The sequence below is a fragment of the Balaenoptera ricei genome, chromosome 2, assembly GCF_028023285.1.
Source record: "Balaenoptera ricei isolate mBalRic1 chromosome 2, mBalRic1.hap2, whole genome shotgun sequence".
Taxonomy (NCBI): Eukaryota; Metazoa; Chordata; class Mammalia; order Artiodactyla; family Balaenopteridae; genus Balaenoptera; species Balaenoptera ricei.
The window spans coordinates 163,521,556-163,541,278 of record NC_082640.1 but is presented as its reverse complement, the minus strand read 5'-3'; the positions used below and the strand labels follow the sequence as shown (position 1 = coordinate 163,541,278).

The 19,723-nt window shown below is 47.8% G+C and overlaps 1 protein-coding gene across 7 annotated transcripts in view; it reads right to left on the bottom strand.

Annotated features, from left to right (window-relative positions):
• NRXN3 (neurexin 3) overlaps positions 1–19,723 on the bottom strand; it is a 1,690,724-nt gene that overhangs the window by 1,609,343 nt on the left and 61,658 nt on the right. For all 7 annotated transcript variants that reach the window (XM_059914768.1, XM_059914763.1, XM_059914764.1 and 4 more), the window contains exon 2: positions 14,030–15,437. In XM_059914768.1, coding sequence (XP_059770751.1) covers positions 14,030–14,738 — 709 coding nt within the window. In that variant the 5' untranslated portion in view covers positions 14,739–15,437. The remainder of the gene's footprint in view (positions 1–14,029; positions 15,438–19,723) is intronic.

Here is a 19,723-nt window from a genome sequence, read left to right as displayed (position 1 = left end):
ACCTGCCTCTGAACATCTCCCTGCAGGTATCCTACAGGTTCTGAAGAGAAGGTGGGAGGGACATGGACAAACCAAAATTTATTATTACCCCTCTCCCAGCTTCACCCCAAATCTGCTCCTCCCACTGACTTTCTTAGCTATACCTCCAACCAAAAGAGCATATTATCAAAGTTCCTCTTTCCCCTTTTCAATCATCACCATCATCATCAATAATAATTAGTAATAATGGCTAACATTCACTGAATGCTCACTGTGTGCCAAGCATTGTTCTAAGTATTCTATGTGTGATATCTCACTGAAGCCTGAAAGCAATCTGAAATGGTGGGCACTATTATTACACCCATTTCACAAATATTTAAGTTGAAACACAGAGAAGTGAAGTCCTTTGCCCAAGTTTACACAACTAGTATGTGTCAGAGCCAGGTAGCCTGAGTCCAAACCCACTAAAGGTCATTGCTTTCCAATTATTAAGTGCCTCTTCTTAACATCTCTGCAGTTGGCCCTTCTTCCATCACTACTCCCCCAGTACTGACTCTTCTCTCACCAAAACCACACAGTAGTCTCTACCTGGCCCCCCTGCTTTCTGCCTTCCAGTTGCCAACCAATCCGTCATGCAAACTGCCCCAGAGCCATCTTTCTAAAATTCAAATCTTACGGTCACTACTCAATTGAAAAGCTTCCAATGGCTCCCAGGTGCAGGAATAAACAATGTCCCAAATCCTTACAAACATTTAAGACCTGCACTACCTCAGTGCTCCTCATATTCCTCCTCCATGGGCCTCAACCCTTTAATCCAGCCACATTAACTACCGCAAACTACTGGCAAGAGCACCTGCTGTTTCATAGGGCTGCCCTGAGGCCCCTTTCCTCCCAGTCTGCTAGTTAAAGCCTCCAAGTCCAGCCTAAGAGTTTCCACTGTAAGATGTCCTCCAGCCCCTGGCTCCCAGCCTAAGCACACACCCTCATACCCCAAGCAGGTGGAACATTCCCTTTTGAGCTACTCCACAAACATTCCACCTGGTATTTTAGCGGCTCTAATGTGTACAACACCTCTTTGCCTGAAAGCCTTCCCAACTAGACCATAAGATCCCCAAGGGCAGTGCCCACACTGGTAGACAACAGGCACTCACTCAGTGAATGTCAGAAAATGCACTTATTCCAGTAAACAGACGGTCTATTTCAACAAATAGATGATTATACATCAAGGACTGCTTTGCAAATGCTTGAACATACTTCAAAGACTTTGTTCTCTTACACAATCCAAAGTTGCCCCAGCAAACACTATGATTTTTTTATGCTGAAAAAAGCTCTGAGATAGTAGATATTATCAATAATTCCAAACAGTGAGGCCTCTGAAAGAGGAAGGTGTCACTGGAGTAACTTCCCATGGGACCCTCCAAAGCCACCTGGCCAGGTCAACCAAGACCACCACACACAGAGCTGAAGACAGAGTAGAGCTGAAGACACACCCCACTGGCATCCAGAACACTTTGGGAATCAGCCTCTACCTGAAACCTGCGAGCCTGGGGGTCGAGTAACTATAACCAATTAGAGATAAATGTAGATTTAAGTGTTGATCAGTGACCTCCAAAGCTTTCTGAACCAACTCCCCATTAGGAAAAATAATTTTACTATGTTCTCCTGAGAGATGTATATTTATTTATAAATAATTTGCATATAAGTTAACTATACGTTTTAATTGTTTCCTTCCTATATCCCCCCAAGTGGTCTTTGCATGTGCCCCTTTTTGAAGGCCACTGATCTGGAGAATAATCTTTCCACATCCCTGAACTGCAGAGGACGTACATGATCAAACGTAAGGGTAGGCCTGGCTGCTGAGACCCCCAGAACCATGGAGTCCTTGGTTTGAAGGCACGTACACACCAGCACACACTTCTGACAGGTGTCACTCCAGCACCTACTGCACCCCTCCCAGCAATAGGACTTGGCAAAGCTGTGCATTCAATGGCCCAACAGCTCTAAGCATCAGAAATCCTCCTCTGTAGCTCTGATCCCTTCAACCCTAGAGTCTGATATCCACTCCCTCCTCTACATGGCAGCTCTTCCGATATCCGAGGACAATTATCTTGTCCCCAGTGAGCCTCCTCTTCTCCAGGGAATCCACACAAGCTAATGGGGCCTCTCCATCTCCAGTGACAACAACGTGCTTGCCTCAAACAGCCATTCCACAAGCATTTACATGGTCCCAGGCTGGCTGCTGTCTATGATTGTTACAGGAAACCACTGGCTCATAAACAAACAAAAAAAAGTCTTGCTAGTTCATCTTCAACTAGATCAAACCAAGTGGAACGTACATGTGTTTGACACAGATTCTGTGAAAACTGCCCCACAGCAAACACGCCACTTTTCCTATTAAAACAAGGTATTTCCAATGGTGGCCCATGCCACTGTGGTCCAAGTCATAGCTATAATCAATGTATTAAACAGACATTATTGAGCTCACGTTCTTGATGGGAACCTGCATCCATCCATCACACGTTAGTGAGCACACGCATAGGTATGCATACAAAACATGAAATGCATGCACACGCATACACACAGAGTGTGCTTTATTAAGGCAACAAACATTTATCGAGCACCTGCTTTCTGTCAGATACCAGAGACATGCCATTTAGCATACAAGCCTGGAACATTAATTAACAAAGGGAAACAGAGTCTTCCCATGGTTTCATGTCTTACAGGTCTCAAAGAGAGTTCCTCCTCACATACACTCCTGCAAAAGGAATCAGGAAACCCAGCTGAGCTACTGCAACTTGCATTAAGGTTGTGAAAGCCAAACAGAGCCACGAGACACATTAAAACGTAGCCACTGGTTATATATTCTACACAAGGAAAAAATAGCTCCAATCTGCATTAACACAAGGCTGAAAACAACATCAGGATGAGCAAACAACAAAGTTCCCACAGCAACTAAAACCCAATCATCTTCTTCCCACGTGGCAATTACCACATGACTATGTGAGATGGTCATGCCCATTTCCCTGCACGGGCATGCAGTACATAGAACCTGGCTAGGCAATGGGACTGCACAGTAGAAGTCAGTGACTCTGAGTATATTTTAATGCTTGGACTCAAAACGATGGCTGTGGGCTTTGCTCTTAAAAGTAAACTATTTTAAACCATGAATTATGAGACAAATTCTCCTTTCTTTGCTGCAGTGTCAGTAAAATGACTGTCAATGGGGAGGTGGCTGAGAGCCAAGAATAGCCTCATCCCCGTTTGGGTGCAGGAGGGCATTTGCTTGGCGGGTTTCCAGTTCATGCCAACGTGGGAGCAACATCTTCTAGCCCTGCCTAATCCTCTCCCTGGGAGACTTCTTCCCAACAGTGCCAAAAACATGGGATACCCAAGGCAACCTGGCAGAGTAGGAAGCATTTTTGAATAGGGCATATGCTTCCAAGGCCAGTTGCCAGGAATAGCTACTCAATACTTCTTCATCTCATACCCTTATCTTTTTTTAAAGCATCATACTAGGCTTTTTAGCAAAATCTTGATGTCTGTTGGGGTGTCTGACCCTGGCTGCCACGATGGACTTGTAAAGCAAGTCCAATCCAATTCCATTTTCCTCTACTCCACAGCATTCTAGAACTTCTCATCTTATTGCTTATTGCCATTAGAGATTTCCAGGGGGCGCCTTGGAAATTCAGAGATGCTGAAAAGCTGGCTGAATATGGAGGAAGATGGGGCGTCTTAGGGGGATGAAATGAGGCACAGATAATAGAGCCAGAGATGGGGCTAACCATGAATCTTTCAGAAGCTCCCCAGGAACAAAATGACTGGAGCATGAATCACCTGCTTACATCAGAATCTCTTCCCACATCAATCCCTCCCATGTTGTTTAAGATTAATCAGAAGCAGTCAATTCTAAATAACTCAGTGGTGTGTATACTGTAAGTGCTATATTAGAGAATCCCTTATGAATTTTACTTTGCACAAGGGTTCATTCCTACAAAGCATCATCCAGAAATGTTATGACCTACCCACCCCCCTCACCCACGTGGCCCATCGCAAAGGTCAGATTGCTTTAATCAGAATGAGGACCAGTGAGGAAGTGTCTGAGAAGCAGACCTTGGCCTCATGTAGGAAGAGCTCCCTGATACTCAGTATAATCAGAGATACATCAGGATGCCTTGAAAAGTGCCAAGCCCCTGCCACTGCAGTTGACTAGGGGTTTTTTGGGGGGGGGGGGCAGAGATGTCTTATACAGTGGAGAAGAGGATGGGAAATGAATAGTTAGACCCAATGACCTTTAAAGTCCCCTCCAGTAATGTACAGCATGGTGACTATATTACTGATAATACTGTATTGCATGTTCAAAAGTTGCTAAGAGAACTGATCTTAAAAGGTCTCATCACAAGAAAAAAAATTCTGTAACTATGTATGGTGGTGGATGTTAACTAGCCTTATTGTGGTGATCATTTTGCAATGTATACAAATATCGAATTTGTATATTATGCTATACACCTGAAACTAGTATGTCAATTATGCCTCAATTTTTTTAAAAAGGCCCCTCCAAACATATTACACCATGATTCTTAACATGCACCTTGGTTTTCAGTGCATTACACAAGCAAAGCCATGGCTAGAAGGTGATATAAATGTCTTACTGGCCTCTACATGGGTCACAGGATCTGTGCTTCATCCCTCACAGAGGATTTCTCCCACAGCACCAGAGTCCCCCCGCATTTCAGTGTGTCTCCTTAAAAGAAGAACTCACAGCACATTGCCTCAGCCTAAACTCCAGCCTTGTCTTTCCTGACCTAGATCAAGCAAATATGCTAGGATGATGATCATTAGTCTTTCAGAATCCTAAGGGTGAGAGGCCTAACACCCTCAGGCCCACTCTTCCTCATTCCCTCAGCCCTCCAAGGCTAACCATGTGAGACAGGACCCCTTCTGGAGAGGAAAGAAGCCTGAGAGAATGAGAGGAAGGCAGAGACCGTGAGTGTTTGGTGAGCCCTTTCCCACTGTTTGAATCGCAGAGAAGTGATTTCAGCCTTGCTCATCCCTCCTTGCAATGGGGTACTCGTTTTTATTTGAAAGCAACGTATTGCGTATACAAGCTGTACACTCTCTCACTGCACTTTCTCTATTCCAGTCATAGCTGGAGGAGAGGTTATAGAATTGCCTGGAATGCCCTGCCTGCCAGAGTGGAAACACCAGCCCTAACACTGCCGACAACCATGGGACTATCAAGACGCTGGCCCCTAAGGACCTTGCACCAGCAAACAGGACCACTTCAGGAGAACCAAGTCCACAGGCGAGGGGCCAAAATGTCAGAAAAGGGTTGGATGCGTACAGTCTCACGGAGAAACTTGAAGGAAAAGCTCCCCAGAGCCGTCTCCTTAGGTGCAAAGATACCGAACTTAAATAAGAGCCTCGGTAAAACCGAAAGCATCTTAAATGCATTTCACAGCTTAAACCAGGAGTTCCTGTTGCCTACAGCTTGTGTCCCTGCCTTTCTGTCATCCCCACCCTCTTTGGGACCTTGCACACCCTTCCAGAGAACTGCATTTCCCCCTTGAAGAGCTGAGAGCATTCACAATTTTTAGGCCCACATGCAAAGTAAGTTTTATCACAGAGTGGAGCTGGGTAGTTTGGCTGGATGAGTATGAGATCAATTTGTTTTGAAAAGCTACTGGTACTAGTTCCTGGATATTAAAAAAAAAAAAAACTTTTTTTTTAACTTTGTAAAATACATTGTGCAGGAATATTGTGGACAGCAGTGGAGGTTTGAGAGCGGATATAGATGATGACACATTTAAAGGGGCCCCATATTGCTTTTATTTTATTTTTAATTAATTAATTAATTAATTATTTTTGGCTGTGTTGGGTCTTTGTTGCTGCGCACGGGCTTTGTCTAGTTGCAGCGAGTGGAGGCTACTCTTCATTGCGGTGCGTGGGCTTCTCATTGCGGTGGCTTCTCTTGTTGCGGAGCACGGGCTCTAGGTGCGCAGGCTTCAGTAGTTGTGGCCCGTGGGCTCTAGAGTGCAGGCTCAGTAGTTGTGGCGCACTGGCTTAGCTGCTCCGTGGCACGTGGGATCGTCCCAGACTAGGGCTCGAACCCGTGTCCCCTGCATTGGCAGGCGGATTCTTAACCACTGCACCACCAGGGAAGCCCCCATATTGCTTTTAAATAGGTCACCCAAAGACATCAGTTTTTGGAGAACAACAGCTGTAATGACAACCCACTGGCACTGTCAGTTCCCACACAGATCACGGAGACAGGCCTGTAGAGCCACGCTTTGTCCCTCTCCTCTGTCATCCACAGGCTGTCACCTGTAACACAGCCCCTCAGTGAGCCACGGCAAACCAAGCATCCCAACTTCAGCCGGGAAACCTCAGGAGGGACCAGGATGCTCCTTCTGTTTAAACAGCAGCCGCGTCCTCTAAATCTACAGCAAACATTTCTAAACACGTCCTCGTTACCCACTGTATACCCTAGATGGCCCCCGCTCCCACCACACCTCCCCAAACAATATCCCTACATGCCTTCATCCTCCCACACTCCCTCTCCATGGCTCTTCCTGCCCTGTTGGTCATGAAGTGAAGGGAAATGCGTCTGTGATGAAGGGTCATCGGTCACTGGGGAATCACTCATACACCCAGAGCAACATTGCTGTCACTGGGCAGCAACAAGCCATCTTAACAGAGGCAGAGCCACAGAGGTGGGGACCAGAAGCTTATGATACTGGGGATTCCTTAAGAAAAAAATCACCAGTACAGTGTTAGGCATGGGGCCTTGAAGGGGCCCATGCAAGTGAAGATACACGAAAGGTTTAGTTTTGTGGCAAATCCACCTCTGTACTAATCTCCCTCCCACACACACAAAGGAAAAGAGAAGAATAAACAGAGAGAAAGGGAGTTTGGTTTTGTTATCTGGGAAGAGAGTCAGCAGGAGAGCAAGAAGTGTGAAAGATTAATCCAGGAGCTCCACCTTTTACCACCAACCCTGGGTGGGCTGCTGGACACTTCCTGGTACCTGGGAAACTAAAGGTAAGTCTGAAGAGGTCGTGCTGTCCGGCGATGCTCCAGTGTAGGGAAGCCGTGCTCCAACTCCCTCGGGACCCCCAGGTCCATTCTCAGGCACTTCATTTCAAACCAGGGTCTTGAGGGTGGGAGTTGAATACTCATTCATTCATTCATTCTCTCTCATTCTCTCATATCCTCTCTTTCTCTCTGGCTGCGAGGAGCAAGGCTCCTGGGACTGGCCAAGCTGATAACCTCCTGCACCAGGAGTTTGACATTTTGCTTATCACCAGCAACCAGGGAGGCAATGAATGCTCCGTTTCACGATGGAGACACAGGCCGTTTGTGTTCATGAAGGGAGCCTAGGAGCAGAAATAAAATGCCATGTTGAGGATCTGGGCTCTCGGGTCCCAGAGCCACCTGCCAAATAGGCAGCGTCCAAGCTTGCCCTCATGCTGTCTACCCACAAGTCCAACGGCACCTTGAGTCTGGGTCTCCTCACTTATTCAGTGGGATGGTAAGGCCTGTCCTACCTACCTCATCGGGATGCTGTGGGGACAAGAACATCACAGTTGCAGGCAACATACGGTCCAAAGGGCACAACCATTGTCAGTGACCCCATGCTCTTAGGCAGGGGCAAAATGGTGATGGGATTGGATTCTATACTTTCCTGAAATTCCCCTCCTTTTCTCTCTGCCACTTCTCAAACTGGGATGAAGGAAAATGGCAGAGGTGGGGGTAGTCAAAGGGTTTCTATGAAACCAAATCCGACACATAATTTGTTCTTACACCCACCCAGCGGCTAACAGCCCAGAGTCAGGACTCATTCTCTCCCAGAGACTATGCTGATAATTTTATACATTTGATCTCATTTCATGCTCTCAACAACTCCCTAACGTATGACTTCTCGTTATCCCTGCTTTGCTGCAAGGCAGGATAGCACAGTGGTTAAGCGTGTGGGCTCTAAAGCCAGACTGTTTAGATACAAACTCCAGCCCTGCCTCTTCTGAGCTGTGTGACCTTGGGGGAGTTATTTACCCTTTGTCCCTCAGCTTCCTTATGTACAAAATTAGAATAATAATAGTGTGTCAAGAGTGGTTCTGAGTGTTACAAGGGCTAATACAGAGCAGGAATGGAGTGAGTGCCCCGTGACTGTTAGCTGCGATTATTATTATTCTTGTTGTTATTATTACTGTTAGCTGCTATTATTATTATTATCCTTGTTGTTATTATTACTGATGAGGATGCTGAAGCTTCCAAAACCTTCTCCAAAGACAGACAACATGTAAGTGGACAAGCCTAGATTTAAGTCCAGATCTTTTTCACTCCAGAAGCCATGTTCTTACCCACCAAACCTCGTTCAAGTTTTAAATTTCTCTGCTCCTCAGTTTCCTCATCTGTAAAATAGGGCTAGTTAATGATATCAACTGCACAGGAGTGCTGTGAGGATTAGATGAGACAATGCACCTAGGATGTCAGGCACATGGTGGTACTCAATAATAGTAATAATAACATCATTATTATTTTTGTCTAAGAAGGGTACCTGACCTTCAGAGCCCTGCCTCAAAGCCCCTCTCACTCCACTTCCACCTCTGGGGCCTCACTGTTCTGGACTCACAACAGAGCCAGTGACTCCAGGGCAATAGGAGTCATCATCGGGGAGGGCACGTTAGTTCCATCCCCCAAGCACAGCCCACACCCCACCTCTTCTGCCCTGTGATGGAGGGAGAGTACCTAGCTGAGGGCAGCTGCTCCAGGAACTGGAAACCTCTCCGGGACAGCCTGCAAAGAGAGATAGGGGACTTGATGATTAGCCCCCCAGCGCTGGGCCTGTGGTGTCTCATTACCAAATGCAAATGCAAGTTCACTGCTACTGGAAGGGTTCTGGCAGAATGCCTGCCCCACCCTCAACGCTGCTGAATATGGACCGAAGCATTACCCAAGGCCCACCTCCTTTGCAGCCAGCAGCTGGTGTGCAGGCTATGCGAAGGGAGAAGGCTGCTCTCACCCCACTGAAGGGGGGACTAGGAAGAAGGGTCTTATTTCTTTAAAGGAGGCAGAGATGCTATTGTGGAGGGGGAGGGGGGGCAGTAAAAAAAATTGCTCTTCCCTCGCAGTTAAAAGAGGGATAATTGAAGCAAGTGGCAGGCGGCTGCTCTGCCATTTAGCATACAGCATACCCAGGAAATCTCACTGGGTAATCAGAAGCAGAGGAGGAGAAAGGAGCAATCAGACCCCTATTCAGGCTCGTTTAGCGACAGCCCCCGCTGGCTGGCTGACTGGCTGGGCCGGTGGAGAGCTGGGCTGGTCCTAAAGCCCGAATACCAGGTGGGAAATCAAATCTCAGAAGCAGCCGTCCTCCCTGCTTCTGTGCTTCTGTCTCTCCACACCAGGGGGAAGGATTCTGAAAGGAGCTAGCCTTTACTCCTGATTACTTACTACTCCCTGCCCCCCTCCTAGGCCATTCAGGGTTGACTTAGATTAGGAACAAAGGCACGTTTGTATTCTGGCGGGAGGTGCAAGGGGGAGGCGGAGGGGAAATGATTGTATTTTTACGCAAGTGCCCAAAACAGGAGGATCCAGCTGGGGCAATCATCGGTACCTTAACTATAGCATCAATGTCTTTGGCTCTTGGTAAAGCCTCAGGGGTAAGCACCTTCTCTTGGAATACCTTTCTGTCCTAGTTCTGGCTTTGAGAAATGGGGGAAGAGAGGCAAGATTCTCAGTAAAAAGAAAACGAATTGAAATTCACTTTCAGGAAGGCATACCAAGGCTATGCAGTCGTGTTGAGCCATCAATCAAACCAACCTGAGTAGGATGTCAGCTTCAGATAGCAGGAGGGATGGGGGATGGGAGGCCAGTGGGTATCACACAACAGCGTGCTTGTAATAAGACTGGCCCCTATCACCCACACCCACAACTGTACTTCACTGCAGGATCCCAACACCTGAAAACTTAACAGCTGAGACTCAAAACAAGCAGCTTTTGGTCTGGGCACCTGCCCAAGTCAGCAGGAAAAGATAGCAGACAATGAACCAACTTTTTTTTTTGCCAGCTGAAGAGGACCTCATGTCTCTTCACTGAATTAACCTAAAAACATGGACATACAAATGATATGTGACATAGGTAGACCCGTGTATTAAGATTTGAGAGTAGAGATCAACCTGTGAAAGCTTCCCCATCTTTCCTTGGCTCCACCCCACCTGCAACAGGCTGACTTCATGCTAAATGAACTCTTTAGAGAAACTGGTACTGAAATTTAGACACCTTGGCAGTGAATCAATTCTTCATGGCTATAAGATTGTTGAGAAATTGCACATTCATAACTAAGGATGTTTTAAAAATAAACAATCAAGCTTAAACTCATTTCAAGGTAATGACAAACTCCCAATGACCCATGAGGGGGCTGCTCTCTGGAGGGCGCTAGGGGTACCTCTTTATTGCCCAGAGAGCTTCAGGGATGCCCAAAACGGGACAGACTGGACTAAACAGAAAAAGCCAGGTGAATATGATCCACCGCAGCTGGACTATATACCAAACCAGATATGCATCATTTTAAAGTCGTTTAAAAGATTAAAAGTCAACTGGAACAAATCTGAAGTTGAGAACCCAAACATTTTATTTATAAACATCACACCTAGAAGTAAAAATCTGGGACCGCTTCTCCCTCCATCGTGTGCCAGAATGTTCAATGTGACCATTAATTGGTTTGGGAGTCTTGGAATGAAGTTTTCCAAAGTAGGCTGTATGGAGTTCAGTCTGCAGCCAGAGCTAATAGCCTTTTGCCCCAGGAAACAGAAGATACTGTGTCCATAGCTCTTCCCCCAACTCTCCCACAGCAACTATTTCTGGTGTCTTGTGGGTCTTCCGGAGAAAAGATACCCAATGAGGGATCAAAATAGCCCAAAGCAAATAGAAGAGATGGGCCCATCTGCGCGTTCTTCCTGGGGTGCAGCGGGGGGACATTTTGGGGCCACTGAGGCATGGAAAGCCAGAGAGGCCGAGCAAACATCAATACTGCCAGCATGCTATAAGCTAATGGACCGCAGAGAGCGCCTCCAACAGGCCCTGACCACATCCATCTGAAACTGCAGGAGCCTTCCCAGCTCTTCCTGCTCTTGAACTGCTAAAGCATGAAGCCCTCACACAATCAAATGGCACAGCCCATCCTGCAAAGTGGGACAATCAGATGCCTGGTACACAGGACCCGCTGCTGGGGCTAAGTCCCCTGGATTCAGTTCTGTGACATTTGCAATTTAAAATGGGGGAGAGAGGAGGGAATAGATGCATCCTCACTACCCACTTTACACTATCTTTAGGAAAATGGGAAGGCATTTATTTAGGCTATTTATCTTGTGTTATGCAGATCTGCTTGACCCTTAGCAGCTGTGATTTTTTTCCCCTTCATATTTTACAGGTGAGTTTTCCCTGCTTACTCTAAAAATTAACTGTGTGTGGAGAGAACGGGAATTTTCTAAAAGCCTGAAATGCATTTTTGTGATTGATTAGACGTAATGACAATTACCAGGATCAACAGGCTTCAAGTCACCAACAATAAATTCTGGTATCTGCCCCAACATCCATCCTCACCTCAAACTTTGCACTGCTCCAAACCAACCAAGTGTTAGTTACTACAGAGTTTATTTACTGTATTATGTATCAAGAGAATAATGAAATATGCTGTGTGTTTGCCTTCTACAGACAGAGGTGTCAGTCCATAGCCACGAGATGATCTGAACCCTATAGAAAGAACTATTATTAAAATATACCTATTGTATTTAGCTATTAAAAAATTGACTGCCTATCATCTGCTCTGAAGAGATTCCTCTGGAGACCTCAAACACACACACACACACACACACACACACACACACACACCCGAACCAAAGGGGAAAAAAAAAGAGAGAGAGAGAGAGAAGAAATTGTATACATATACAGTATAGAGATTCTTCCTGCAGAAAAGTGCTGATCCAAACCTGCCCGAGGAAATGAGTTCTTTTTAAACACAAAAAATGCAATCAGGGATAATCAGCAAGTTAACAACACACTTGCAAACACCCTGGTCCCTAGAAAGGAAGAATGCCGGCTTCCAAGGCAAATTCTGAGAACAGAACAGATCCTTTGGGCGGAGGAGAAAACAAGTGATCATGTCAGCATCTTCAGGCAGAACTTTCTCCAAAGCCAAGAAGCTTTGGAACTGCAGTCAGCTCCAGGAGGGACCTGCTTGTGATAAGTGCTTCAGTAACCACAGTCCCAAAGTGCCTTTGTGGGTTGGTGTTGCCTCTACCCCTCTTCCCCATCCCTTCTTCCAGTGGGTTCAGTGGGGAAAAACAGAAGCCAAAAAAGGATGAGATGCATGTCTTGCATCTCCCTCTCCTGCAGCCCACCCACAGGAAGGGAGGTATGATGACCAGCCCAAAAAAGGAAAGAAGCACTCGAGGTAGCCCATAGTTGACCTACAAGGAGTCTCCCAACAAGATCCCCAAAGTGTCCTAGTATCCAGCATGTATCACCTGTGAAATAAACTTTTTCATTTTTAAAAAAAATTTGTAATACCTACTAGTTGCTAAAATTCATATCAACCACAACCTGCTTTAGGGATTAGGCAGTTCTGGGAAAGTTTGAGGAACACCTGCAGACACTGTTTTTAATTACAAATCCCAAGGCAGTGGCGCATCACCTGAATGAAGAGATCATGGGAGTCAGCACTAAGACACTCACCTGGCCGCACCTACCTGACTTCCCTTGACCTGTTGGTTTCCAACTTTAGCTGCACAATGGAATCACCTGGGGAGCTTTAAAAATATACAAATGCTTGAACCCCGCCCCCTAGAGATTCTGATTGAATTGGCCTATGGTGTGGCCTGAGAGTCTTCTAATTCCCCCAGGTGATCCTAACGGGCTACCAAGGCTGAGAGCCACATTCCACCACCTCCATGAAGAGACCAGCATGGGATGATGGTGACACAAACATCTCTAAACAAATAGAGGGCTTAACGCAAAAAGGAGAGGAGGAAATGTAACTTCCTTGCCTCTTCCTCATCCCAACCTCCCAACACACATACCCATGTGGTCACTTTGTCACTTCAACAGGTATTGAAATCTAGGACTTTAGTGAGTCCAGGAATCTGGAATCTAAGTATTTGTCAAAGTCAAGTCTAGACCACTTTTCTCCTAATCCCAAATAGTAAGAATTTGGTGAAAAAGGTGAGGGCAGCCTAAGTCCCTGGGCATAAATCCCTCCTTCCCTCTCCCTGGGAAGCTGTAGTTGAACTTGGGAGGTTCTCCAAGGCCATGCTGAGTATTGCCAGCTCCCCTGGGGGCTTGGCTGGACATGCTCCTGTCTGTGCCTTCTTGCACCAGGAGAGGAGAGGACAGGAAAGAGGAACCACACATGGAAAATCCTAGTGCTGGAACAAGGAGGCGAGAAGTCCCATCCCCAGATGCCCTGTCCACCTGGTAGACACCTTCCATAAGATTGCAGGAGGAGGGGCACAGCTGAAGGGCTGGATTTACAGCAGGGCCAAGTGTGGACCTGCAGTCCATCTGCCCTCATTTTTCTCTGCACAGGCATCCCTTATGTTAGGGACGATAAGGAAGAAGTGATGGGGAGTTTCTCATCTATCCCCAAGGGCCCAATTCTCAAGGGATCAGGAGAGACAGAGATAACCACTTTGCCCATTTCTATCTGACTTCTCACCTTGGGCTCATCCTCCTAAGCTGCACTGCGGTGGAAGGAACTCAGCTGGGACACACATCCTGTAGTCTACTCTATCTTGCTTTTTGAGTAGAGCCAAATATTTGCGTAAGGAGCCCATGGTTGAGTAGTCAGGATTCTCTGCTGCTGAGTTCTGATGGATTTTCCATTGAGAGCAAGCAAAGGATTTCTACCACCTCCTCAGGGAAAGGGACGCAATAATCTGACATGCAGCTAAAGATGCACTTCAATGACAGAGCTGGTTTCCGTCAGGGGTCTTGGTCCTTACCCAACCCAGCGGGTGGGCCTCTAGCGATAGAGGGATAGGGAAGAGGGCCTTACCTTCTGAGCAGAGCTTGCCACCATAGCCGGTGGTAGAACAGTCACAGGTGGGGTGGCCATCCAGGAGAAAGCAGATCCCACCATTTTCACAGGGACGCTCACCGCAGGGTCCCTCGGCATCCAACTGGACCCCCTCGCTCCCCAGAAGCTGAGGCTCTGAGTTGCCATACTTGAGGTCCAGGATCAATCCCTTGAAGCCGGCCATGGCCTGTACTCCATCAAGGGTCAGGGCAGAAGGTCGTACGTCTGCGGGGACTCCGCCGAGGAACAAGTCACTGACCACATCCATGTAGGGCCGCTGGGGCTGCAGCTCCCCAGACTGGCCCTCACCATCAAGCACCAGCACAGTACGCAGGCGGTCACGGCTCACCATGAGAAAGTGCCAGCTGCTGTCGTTCACCTGTTTGCTGGACAGCACGGCGGTCTCGGCACAGTCCATGCTGAAGCGGAGCTGCACGTGGCCATCCACCAGGGACAGGCAGAGGAAGTCACAAACGCCGCCGTCATCCAGGTAGAGGAGCAGCCCCGTGGAAACATTGGTCTTGAACTGGAAGCTCAGGTCACTGCGCGTGCTGGCATCCCAGCGGAGGTAGCGTGCCCACTGGTTAGGAAGGCCCATGAACTCAAGGCCCAGGCAGAGCCCCAGCAGGGACCCCAGCAGGACGCTCACCTTCAGGGTGAAGAAAACCGAGGGCACGGTGAAGCTCATCGTGGCTGCCGGGATCAAGCCCCGGAGGGGCACACAGGCGGGGAGCAGCCCTCGGGGGAAAATCCCCCTTTGCAGTGGAAGGGAGAGAGGAAGAGGAGATGGGTGGGGGACAGAGAACACACCAGGGGAAGGAGGCACACGCACAAAGATCAAGAGCGGGAGGAAGGAGGAAAGTGAACAAGACAGCCGCAGATGGGCACACGAGCGAGAAATTCAATAAAGAGGGGAAAGACAGGGCAGCAGTAGAGGAGGACAATCAGGTGCAGAAAGTGAGGGTGCAGAGTGAGAAGCAAAGTGCCTTTCTCCGAGAAAAGATCTCAGCTATCCATGTGGATCCGGAGGCCTTGATTCAAGGAGGAGAAAGTGCACGGTGGGTGGAAGCCTTCAACAATGCCGTCCTCCCAATGGACCCCCAAACACCCCAGCCAGGGAGGCCGGGGAGAGGGCTGGGGTCAGGGGGGCCGTGATGGAGGAGGAGCAAGCAGTGAGGTGAGTCAGGTGAAAGGTAGAAACAGGCCGAGGAACAGTCCTGACGGTCTACCTCCTAGCAGCAGGGGGCTGCGGGGAAGGGAGCAGCCGGAAGCTGAGTGTTCAGGCAGAGCAGGGCCCGGGGCAGAGCGGAGGCAGGCTCAGGCTTCATGGTGCAGCCCAGAGGCAGTGCTGCCCATAACCTGCCTCCCAGGACTCCGGAGAAAAGACCTGCAGGATGAAGGGGAGGGTGGGGGAGAAGGAAACAAAGATTAGGGCCACGTGTCAGGAAAAGACTGCATCCCATTTCACAAATATTGATGGAGTGCTGACTGCGAGCCAGGCTATTCTCATGATTCCCACAGTGCTTGGTGCTTCAAACGGAAGGGAGGGCCCGGGTTCTTCCAGAGCCACATCAGGACCCCAAGCTCAGTTCCTAATGATGCACTCAGTTTTTCCATGTGCAAAAATAGTATAAACCCCCCAAAGCCATATCAGTACATCTTTACAATATTCATATCACAGGTTCACCTAGACAAATTTATTTTTAAGGTAAGTGCTAACATTTTATACACTCAAATACACACATACAATTTTAACTCATTTACCTATTAAAAGACATGAACATGAAAATGACATTGTTTTTTTTTTAGATTCTTCTTTTTCAATTTGACAACCGAGTGTTTGGTGTAGGCACCCTAAGACAGACCCTCACCTTTAAATTTTTGAGAGAAATATTGATAGGAATCAGTGAAAATAAATTAGAAGGTGAGTAATGAGCACAAACTCTCATCTCTTAACTAAACGTTGGGGGAAGAGATCTTATTGAAAAAAATATGTGCTTAGAGCCTTAAAAAAAAATAAGGCTGAGTGAATCCTAGTTCTTGTATGTGGAACTTTGAGAAAATGTCTTAATCTATTTGAGTTTCTATTTTCTCATTTATAAAGTAGAGAAAATAAAAGACTTTTTCCAAGGTTGGAGAGAAGATTCAATGAGATCATGTATTGGAAGATTCTAGCATGAGGCTACATACATAGTAGGTGAACAATAAACACTACCTTCTTTCCTTCCTTATTTCTAGGTAGGAAGGGACGAGAAGAAGTGTCTGTACGTGTGAGTGTGCATATGTCTGTGAAGTGGGGATAGCATATTAAAACACATTTTTTTAATTAAAAAAACTGCAGAATGGACAACAAATGAACAGTTAAGGAATGTCACAGACCTAGAGCATATTATGCGTGTTTTATACTGATTGGAAATGCACCAGCACCCAGTCAAGGGGGTGATCTGGTTTCTGAAAGCAGACTCTGGCCACATAGCTGAGTGGAGACTTCTGTGTTCACATGAGAGCAATGAGTGCAATTTCCAAGAGCTATGCAAGTTGCTGCCTATTAATAGGCATGTTTGATAATTCACCATGGTCTCTGTCAGACCACTGTCCACTATTTTTATGATGACCACATTAGCAAAGCTAGTTATTACCCCTGCTTTGAAGAGGAAAACACTGTCCCTTAAGCAGGAACAAACACCTATTTCCCCTGAACAAGCAAGTACAACCAAAAAGAGGCTGATTAAATCCATCATAAGGAAAGCCTCTGTTGCATAAAAGGTCTTTTCCATGCAGTGTTTCCCAAAGTGTGCCATGGGCACCTCCAGGGGGGCAAGGGATGCTTCCTAGAACATGGGCACAGCAGTGTGGAGGTGCCAACTCATGCGGAATGTGAGAACCAACTATTAAAATTTCAGAAATTTTTGAGCTGGTTGATGACACTTTGGTAGCATGAAATCAACTATGCTAGGAATATTTACACCACGGAAATAGGCAAACATCACAAATCAGAGTCTGAGAAGATGAGATTTAAGGAAAGTCTTCAAAGAGGGTGAGAGAATTAGCCACATAAATATCTGGGAAGAATGTTCCAGAAGTAATAGTCAGTGCAAAGGCCTTAAGCCTGGAGCAGGTTGGTACGTTTGAAGAACAGCAAGGAGGCTGGTGCTATTGGAGTGGAGTGAGTGGAAGACATGAAGCCAGAGGTGGGTATCAGGCAGCTAGAGAATGAGTGATGACCTAGTCTCTAAGAACGTGATCGTTGTACGAGGTGAGTTATGGCAACCAAGGCAAAAGGCAACATCCCAGGGGAGAGAGGAGATGCTTGTCCCCAAAGAGGGCTTCTTCTGGTCCTAATATCTGCCACGTCTACATATTTTTTTCATCAAATTTTTGAAAAGGGGCCACTTTCAGGGAATGTGCTCCGAGGACAGCAGCTCCCCTGTCCCCTCCCCCTATCCTGCATCTGATTTAGAAGAGTGGGGAGCAAGGCAGGCGTGAGCACGAAGCACAAGCCTCTCCAAAGGAGTATCCCAAGCCAGGAAATATTAATGAGCTGGGAATGTAAAAATCATGTGGTATGTGATGGAGCCCACGGTGTGTGAGCCCCAGAGGCTTGGGCAGGTGTTTCCTCAGTGACGCCACCCTGGCTGCTGCACCCCCCTCTGCACTCCCTGTCCGGCCCGTTTAGACCAAGGGGTCCAGCTCAAGCAAGGCCCAGGCTCAGACGGCTAAAGCCAGCGGGACCCTCAGTGGGAGGCAAGGACATTCAGATGGAGGGCTCAGTGAGATGGATGAGCAGGGAAATGGGAATCCCCCTAAGTGGATAGCTCCAGAAGCTTTCAGACTGGTCTAGATGTCAGCTCACCTCTGGGGCCCTGCAAGTCTCTTACGTGTCTGCAGAAATTAAATGACTTGCTCAATTCAATCTAACTACTTACTGAGCTCCGATCTTTTCCAGCCACTCCTGGATCTAAGCAGAGGAAGACATGGTTCTCACCTTCAGGGGCATCACAAAGCAGTGGGGGAAAGTGTACTTTAGAGACATAAAGCAGAGCAATAAAGAGTCCAGGCACCGGAAGCTCCGTGGGAAGCTCCCTGGGGGCACGGACTGCTTCACCCTGGTGCTGCCACAGGGCCTTGGCATGGAGCGGGAGCTCAGGAAACATGTCCAGGAAGAATGAACAGTAAAAACACAAGCTGAAGAGCATTGCTGAGGATCATTTGACTTCTGTCCCACACGGTGGCCTCCACACCACCCCGCTTTGTACAACGACGGCAGTCCTGCGCCTCCACACTTCCCTGGATGCCCACCTCACATGACCCCTCAGGACAAAGCAGCACATGTCTAGTGATCTGGGGTAACCCACGAGTTAAGAACTAAGCCGCCCAGGACCATGTGCTGTGAGGAGGATCATGGGAATTTACCCAGCCTGCTTTGGGGTGACCACGCTATCCCGCCTGCTGAGCCCCCTCCATCAGATCGGCAGTCCTCCCCTCCAGCCCGGACCAGCACTGGAGATACTGACATTCCCCTGCCTGCATCTTGGGGAGTCAAAAAGGCTAACCAAGGAAAACCAAGCTTTCTCTCTCACAGGCGCCAGGTAGAATCTGATTTCAGGACTGGTAACACCAGAATTGGGTTAATCTAGACTCTATGGTCCGCCCACATTCTCTCCTAAAGCCCTTCCATTTCTTTCTTGGACTGTGGACATTCCCGTGGCCTCTAGAAAATTGCCACAGTGGCCCAGCCAAAAGCTAGAGATGACCTTGCATTTAATATCACAGGCTTCGAGCCAGCTGCCCCAGGCATTTACCCTTTGGCCTTCTCTAACCCTCTGGCAGGGCTGTGCGAGGCTCGAGAAATGGGAAATGGGAGCCCGGGAGCCCTCTCTACTGGGTAGGTCAATTGCTACCCTCCCCTGAGCCACAGGAGGACCCAGGCAGCCGCAGGTGCAGGTGGTTGGCTCCAGTGCCCACACGGAGGGCCCAGACTGGTGCAGAAGCTCAAAATGCTTGTCTACTGTGTGAGAATCCAGCAGGAGAGAGAAAGTGAGTGACATTATCTAATTGCCAGCTAATTTACATAATTATTAAATGGCATACTTCTTATGGGGGGTTCACATCTTTGCAAACGTCTCACGATCCAGCTGCTTAGGAGGCAGCGGGGCCCTCACACAACTCCGACACATGGGCTATTTGCCATCGGCACAGCTCAGAAGATCTGGTTGCCATGTGCCCTTCCACCTCCCTCCCTACAGCTCCTCTGTCCCCTTGACAGACTCAGAGGGAAGTGGGGCCTGTGTCTAGAACCACGGTCAGTGGGCAGGCACGATGATTGCTGTGCTCAATGCCTCAGACTGGGCTTGCCAGTTCTGCCTCTAGAACAGCTGTCCCTAACCTTTTGGCACCAGGGACTGGTTTCGTGGAAGACAATTTTTCCACGGACCGGGGCAGGGGGGATGGTTTTGGGATGATTCAAGCACATTACATTTATTGTGCACTTTATTTCTATTATTATTACATTGTAATATGTAATGAAATAATTATACAACTCACCATAATGCAGAATCAGTGGGAGCCCTGAGCTTGTCCTCCTGCAACTAGATGGTCCCATCTGGGGGTGATGGGAGACAGTGACACCCGAAGTGTGTTGCTTATGTCCAGTCTACTCCGTAAGATGCAGCT